Consider the following 7,411-nt stretch of genomic DNA (forward strand, 5'->3'; position numbering starts at 1 on the left):
ATTTGCAGTAAGGAAAAATGTAGACGAAATCAAACTTTTGAGTTGAATTTAACATTCCAAGCTGAACAGTATCACACTATATCGACAACTCTAGATGACACCTTTTAATGCAGTGGAATATGATCGAAATTCGTGCAAACTGAGCATAGCTTAGGTGATTAGGAAATTCGTAGTCGAAGTTATTCGAGTCATTGGACTAAGCCTGGGTACCTGTATGGCTGTAATTTTTATTTATTTCAAAAAAATTAACAACACTCTCGACATCAATGCTCCTTTAACATTACCCGTGACCTTATATGTACACACATCCTCTATTCCAGATTATATGTCATTTTAGTTTGGATAAATTTTTCTCTATGCTATGTGTAAAACTTAGATATATAGCATCTGTTATATACTTAGATACACACTGCGTCTAGATATATAGAAAAAACTATGTATATAAAAAAATGAAAACAACCTATAATTTGGAACTGAGGAAGTACATTCTTGCATCAATAAACTCCAAAATAATTGTCAATCCATTTAATAATTAATAAAAATATGGAAACTGATTTTTTTTCTTTTTTCTTTTTTTTTGCCTCTTTACTTGAAGCAGCAGTGAGGAACTGGATCGTTCCGACTATACTAGCAGACACAAATGGCATGCTCCCCATTTGCGACGACTTGTGCGTGTGACCCTATCCACTTCCCACCTCCAGCCTCCTCCATACACCACGTCCACAGATGCTAGCCACTGACTCTCGGACCCCACCAGAACTGGTCCACAAGAACCGGGTCCACCCAGAAATACATTCGCAGGAAACCCCTCGACCCGCGCCGATCTTACTTTACCATTTCACCCCCGCAACTCCGTCGTATTCTCAAGCCGCAGTCCTTGTCCCCCAGCCGCCCAGCGCCCGCACGGCACGATCCTTAAAGCTCCATTGCTCCCTCGCCTCGCCTCCTTCGACTCCCAGCACGCTACCCGCGCCCGCAACCCGGCCTCGCGAGCCCTCCGGGAGCGCGCGGCGCGGCGGGAGGAGCCCTAGACCCCCCCGCGGGGGAGGACGTGCGGCGCGCGCCCCGGCGATGGCGGCGGAGGGGGATGGGGGTGGCGGCGCGGAGGAGGGCGTCGGGGAGAGCTCGTCCCCGCCTCGCGCGCCTGCGCCCGCGCCCGCTGCCTCAGGCGGGAGCGGGGGTGGCGGCCGCGGGGGAGGAGGAGGAGGGGTGGGAGGCCGCGACGTCTGCCGCGAGGTGTTCGAGCGCCTCGTCGCCGACGGCCACGTGGAGGCGGCGGGGGCGTCCGGCCCGGAGCTCCGCGCCCGGCTCGAGGCCCACTTCGCCCGGCTCCCCATCAGGTGACTCGCTCGCTCCGCTCGCCCCCGCCTTTCTCTCTCCCCTCGCTTGTACCCAGCCCGCGGGGGACGGTTTCGTTTGGGTGGAACGCGGTCGTCAGGGGTCGGGGAGGTTTCCCGAACGGTTGGGGAATCCTTCGAGTTCCGGGCGGGAATCGCGGAATTCGCGCCGGTTCGTGCGCGGATTCCGCCTCGCTGTTCATTCGTTTTGCGGATTCGTGGGCGCTGCAATGACTGTACGCGCCGTCAATCCGCCGTACCGTGCGTGGCTGAAATTTGGTTGATGTTTACGCTTCAGGATTCATCAAGTCATCAGTTTAGTTTACTCGATTCTGTCAATGGAACAGTACCTCGTCTAGGGACCCGCTTTGCTCGCTTGTGCTCGTTGGACTTTGAAAGGGTGGGTTCCGGATTAAATTAAGCGCTGTTTGTTTACTTGACTTTGGTGGGTGCGCTTCGCTACTTCTTCGTGGGGCGTGTGGTTCTGAATTGTCAACAGCATTCCTGTTATTTCCGTTGTGTCTGTAGCCTTCATGTTTGATCTTCAGATTTGGGCTAATTCAGATACTAGAATATTTTCGTTAGGATTGTGGGATCATGGGGTGGCAAAGGTGTGACACTGACGCGTGTGTTTCACACTTCCAGTTCTGTAAAGAATATTTGGTCCTGGTTCTGATTTCTTAGACTGCCACATATTGTTTCATTGGTGCCTCCAATGTTTAATTAATGTTATTCTTCTACTCTACCGTCTCTGTGTAGCTATCAGCTAGATGTGAATGTTGACAAAGCAGAGGACGTGTTAATCCATCAGAAGGTTTTGGCAGAAGCAAAGGATCCTGATAGGCGTCCAGCATTCGCTGTCCGTTTCCTCAGGGTAACAACCTTTTCTTGATGTGTCCTATGTGTTGAATTTAGTTACACTCGATAAGCTATTAAGGGTTTTGTAGAATTTTGTATATTATTAGCAAAATGTTATAAGAAGTCACTGGAACATGCTAGTACCACAGTCTTATTTCCGCGTAATATTTTGCCTTGAAAGCAACATAAACCAGTGTATTGTCTAACATTAAATTGATCTTGTCATAAGAACTGTTTCTTGCTTGTTTTTTTTCTAATTGATGCCTGTTTATATTAGTATCACTAGTAAAAAATAGAGTTAATTATTGACATTAAAACTTTGATCAAAGCTTGAAGAGGTAAATGTGGCCGAGACAACTAACTCTGATGCACATGAAGAAGGGGCTGACATTGGTGAAGCTCTTTCTGCCAGGTACTCATGCACTGTGCCAGTGTGGTGCTTTTCTAGTTTGAGCAACCTTGACAAACAAGTTCTCTGCTGTTTCCGACCCAACCTTTACTTCCAAGACTGTTTGAATATACAACCTATTGTCAGATCATGACAGATTTTAATGCCGAGATATACTGAAACGGCAGGATATGCATATTAAACAAAATCTCAAATGCTGCCGCAGTTGCAAGGCATATTGCGTTTTTCATGTTTTCCTTGGATCTGATAAGTTATGTACTTGAATATTTAGACTTATGGTACAAATATGCTATTAATCTCATTATTTTTCTGGTGTATTGCTGAGGTTGGAATTGTTCTTAGTCAATGAGAACATGATCCCAACACAGCACCTACCCATAGTTACCTTATGCAATTCAGGATAACCATAGTGGCTATTTTATTTTACCACATAACTGCATGTGCTTTGTTTATGTCCACATGACTTTAACATATTAACAGATTGGTTTACACATTAATACACAATTTTTTATAATTATTTCATAGATGCAGTGGAATAATAAACATGTCACATTTTTAGGCGTGTCGCCCCACGTTGCTTATTATCCAACTTAAAAACTACTTTTACTTGCATCAGCTCAGCATTTGCAACCCTGCATCCATCCACACAGAACTACCTCTATTTGGTTTACATAAAGTCCCAGTGCTCGAGCCTCTCATGATTGGACTAACCTTATCTCTCATTCTCTTCATATTCGACAGGTCAAAGGCATTTACACACATTCATGAGATTCTATTCTCCACTACGGACAAACCCAAGCTCCTGAGTCAGGTCAGCGGTACTACAGTTATAAAGCAGAAAATGCTGGAAACCTAGAGCATCTGTATTATTTACTAGTTTCTATTTAAAGCAGCCTGGATTTTTAGTCTTTATGCTTGTTGATAGGAACCTTTGCTGCAGTTCTTGTTTCCATTCTTGTATCATACTACTACTGGCTGATCTCTGAACTCACTCGTGTATTGTTAGCTGGTCTTTTGATTAACTCATGTGTTAATGCTAATAAGTACCAACTGCCACTATAGTCTGTATGTGCCTTTTTAATTTCCTGGGTACTACATGGCATCTAACTATGTATGTCCTTTTGTTGTGACAGCTGTCTGCTTTGCTTTCTGACATTGGACTGAACATTAGGGAAGCACATGTGTTCTCAACAACAGATGGTTATTCTCTTGATGCTTTTGTTGTCGATGGTTGGCCCATTGAGGTAACCTTAGTTTCTTATCATGTGATGTTTTGAATTGGCTAAATGACAGTTTTGGATCTGATGCATAGTTGCATACTTATATCTTGGTACCTTTTACTTGATGTTCTCTTTTTAGTTCGATGTGGTTGTGTTTATTTAATAAACTTCAAGGTTCCAATGGATTTAGTTCTTGTATAAACATGATACTTTCAGTTATAAGGTTACTGCTGTTATGTGACAAATGCTTTCCTCTCTTGGCATGGCAATCTAATGAATTCTAGAGTTGTGTTAAATGAGTATGATATCATTATTGAATGCATAAGTAAGAAAATTGATGCCATTTATGATTTCTATATGAACGGAAATAATATATCATACAATGTTTATCTACACAGAAGAGCATTGTTATCCTATTCTATATGAACAGTTCTTTTTTCACTGCTCAAGTTTGACAAGTCTGCATCATGTGACCAGGATACTGATGGTTTGCATAAGGCACTAGAAGCATCAATTTTGAGAAATGAGGTATTGTCCACACACAACTTTACAATGTTTTGAGCCTGCTTAAGTATGATAACTCAAATTATGTTCGATATGTACCAGTCTCCACAAGCTAACATCGTATTGTTGGCTCTTTTGTAAAAAAGGGTTCATGGTCTGGCTCTGATTCATCAACTTCAGGAAAGTCACTGCCATTCTTATCAGAAGATTATGAATCAGATATTGACACAAAACTTCTGAAGATTGTAAAGAAGGTTGCTTCTGGATCTTGTGGGGATATGTGAGTCGCTGCTATACGTCTAAGTTAAGTTGCTGATTTGTCATATCTAGTAGTGCTTTCTTCATATGATGCGTGCTTATGTGAAGGTTTCTTGGGACTTATGGTGGTGAGGAGGTTGCTGTTAAAGTCCTTAATCCTGAGAATTTTAACCAAAATGCATGGAGTGAATTTAAGCAAGAAATCTACATGTTAAGGTATTCTGCATTTCTACAAAACACTTATTAGGTTATTACTGTTGTGTGCACTTCTTGAAATTATATGTCCTGGCTATATTATGGTCAGAAAACAATAGCATAATTAGGCTGCAATTACCTCCACCAGCTCGTCTGTTGCAATTATCATCAGGGATATATACCTAGCCTTACCTTCCACACTTCTTTTCAGGGAAGTTGATCATCCCAATATTGTCCGATTCATTGGCTCATGTACAAAGCCACCTCAGTTTTACATAATTACAGGTGAGGCTTCATGCAAGCAAGGACCAAATGTTTAATTGGAAAACAACAAAAATTTATCTTGTCATACCAAGAATCAGACTTCCAAAGAAATTGGTTGCATTGCATGCCATATAATTTGGTAGTATTGACTTAAAGTGAGAAGAATCTACTGTTAAAACATAGTCTGCCATGTCGGATAGTGTTTTTCCTCTGTGATGAATATCGTGTTATTAGTTGCTTCATTACAGCAGTTCATTCCCAGTAGTAAGATTAATTAATATCTGTATTTTATCTTGCAGAATGCATGTCTAGAGGAAGTCTGTTTGATTTCTTGCACAACGAGCATAATGTCTTGGACCTCCCAACAATTCTGAAGTTCGCATTAGATATATGCAGAGGGATGTCCTACTTGCATCAAAAGGGCATCATCCACAGAGATTTAAAGTCTGCCAACCTTTTACTGGGCAAAGACCATGTATGTGTGCACAACTTCTATCAAGTTGAGAGGAATTATATGCATCTTCCAACTGGTTGATGTAGTCACATGGAAGATATTTAATGGCTCAGATTGTATTGTCTGTTTTGTAGCCCATGCTAGAGCCGTGGTTATGGATTTAAAAGCACTGAAGATGTCAATTTGAATTTATAAGTCATTTTATTGCTCATTTTTCTAGGTTGTGAGAGTGGCAGATTTTGGTCTAGCCCGTTTCCAGGATGAAGGGGGTGCTATGACAGCTGAAACTGGGACCTATCGATGGATGGCGCCTGAGGTATTACCAGCTACTGCAACATTTATCTGTTCAATCGAACTTGAGTTCAAACTGGAATTTCTTGATTTTCCTTTGTTCCAAATCGATTTGGAGTCATAAATTCATAATGTATTTGAAAGTGTATATTCACAGCCTCAGCATTATTACAACCATTAGTTGTATGCATAAGGATCTGAATTAGTGGTTTACAACATGTAATATTCATATAGGAGTACTTTGTGATTACTATCAAGATGACCAAAAAAACCCTGAACCTCTAATCTCTTTATTTTGCATGGGCAGGTTATCAATCATCAGCCCTATGATAACAAAGCAGATGTCTACAGTTTTGCTATTGTACTTTCGGAGCTCATGACATCCAAGGTTGTTGTGTTATTTTATATGAGCTTCTAGCTACCTGCAAACAATGAGATTATCAATTATTGAAACCATGGCTTGTCTTTGAAACTATTGCTTCTTATTCTTCCAGATTCCATATACTACCATGAGCCCCCTCCAGGCAGCTGTTGGTGTGAGGCAGGTTGGTTCTTACAATCATACATAGCGCTGATAAACACCTATTTATTTGTATGCTTTTCCACTTTCAGACACTATTCTTTGTTGAACCTGTATGCTAACATTCGAATGGCTGTAACAGGGATTGCGGCCACAACTTCCAGAAAATGCACATCCCAAGCTCCTAATCTTGATGCAGAGATGTTGGGAAGCCCTTCCATCTAACCGGCCTTCCTTTGCAGATATCATTACTGAACTGGAAGATATTCAGGTGCAACCACAAAACCTCATTGCTGCTTTTAAATGGATACTATTCTGGCTGGTTCTGAGAATATGATGCTGTCCAGCTGCTGTTGCAGGGAACTTCAGGGGAGTCGAGCCAGAAACAAAAGGATGGTGACGAGTGACCACTAAACATTTGACATTCAGCACGTACTTGTTTGCAGTTTCACGTAACTGATCCGACTGACTGACTTAGGATCCAGGCCACTAATGTTGGAGAAAGTATAGCAAATCAACTTTTGGCCCAGTTTTGTCTGCGCTTCTTGGGGCCAATTTCTCGGTCCCACTCATCTCACACAGACCTAGTCCCATTTTTCTTGCATAGAGGAGAGGAAATCAGCCTGTGAGTTTTGGGGTTGCGGCTTGATATGTGAATATCTGAATGAGAATCCAGTGCTGCCCGGCATGTAATGTGCAAAGCTTTTTGTATCTGCTTCACCTGTACAATTCAGGCGAAATGGCGAATTAATAACTGTTCAGGTATGTGAAATGCTCAAATCAGTGCGATTGAGGTATCCGTGATTATGTCAGGTGTTGCGGATGCTTGTATGTGACTGGTGCTTGCCTACATGTTCAGGTCCTGCTGCGTCTCCTTTTCTTTCTTTCTTTTTTTTGGTGGTGGTGGGGGGGGGGGGGGGGGGGGCTCTTCCATACAAGAAAAAACACGGTGCCATGCTCATCGTTGTTGACAGCAGATTGTGTTTTGGCATTGTCCGCCGATTTGGGTTTCCTCGATCTTACAGTAGTTCTGTTACATCTTCTAAACCCTGGTTCTAGAAGTAACTACAGCGTCAGGCTCCTAGGGTCCGTCAGTCACGC

At 42.5% G+C, this 7,411-nt stretch overlaps 1 protein-coding gene across 2 annotated transcripts; it reads left to right on the forward strand.

The window, feature by feature from the left end:
* The first annotated feature begins 871 nt into the window (after positions 1-871).
* Positions 872-7,117, forward strand: LOC120643656 (serine/threonine-protein kinase STY46-like). 2 transcript variants are annotated; one of them, XM_039920086.1, is made up of 15 exons: positions 872-1,340; positions 2,097-2,211; positions 2,525-2,607; positions 3,346-3,415; positions 3,738-3,848; positions 4,302-4,352; positions 4,475-4,608; positions 4,695-4,802; positions 4,993-5,066; positions 5,345-5,520; positions 5,720-5,815; positions 6,098-6,178; positions 6,285-6,335; positions 6,453-6,581; positions 6,658-7,117. In XM_039920086.1, the coding sequence occupies exons 1-15, from the start codon at positions 1,072-1,074 to the stop codon at positions 6,715-6,717; spliced, it is 1,608 nt and encodes a 535-aa protein (XP_039776020.1). In that variant the 5' UTR covers positions 872-1,071; the 3' UTR covers positions 6,718-7,117. The 2 variants fall into 2 exon arrangements, with proteins under 2 accessions (XP_039776020.1, XP_039776021.1); XM_039920087.1 differs by having other exon boundaries at positions 6,670-7,117.
* The last annotated feature ends 294 nt before the right edge of the window (positions 7,118-7,411 follow it).

This window comes from Panicum virgatum, chromosome 8K, assembly GCF_016808335.1.
Source record: "Panicum virgatum strain AP13 chromosome 8K, P.virgatum_v5, whole genome shotgun sequence".
Taxonomy (NCBI): Eukaryota; Viridiplantae; Streptophyta; class Magnoliopsida; order Poales; family Poaceae; genus Panicum; species Panicum virgatum.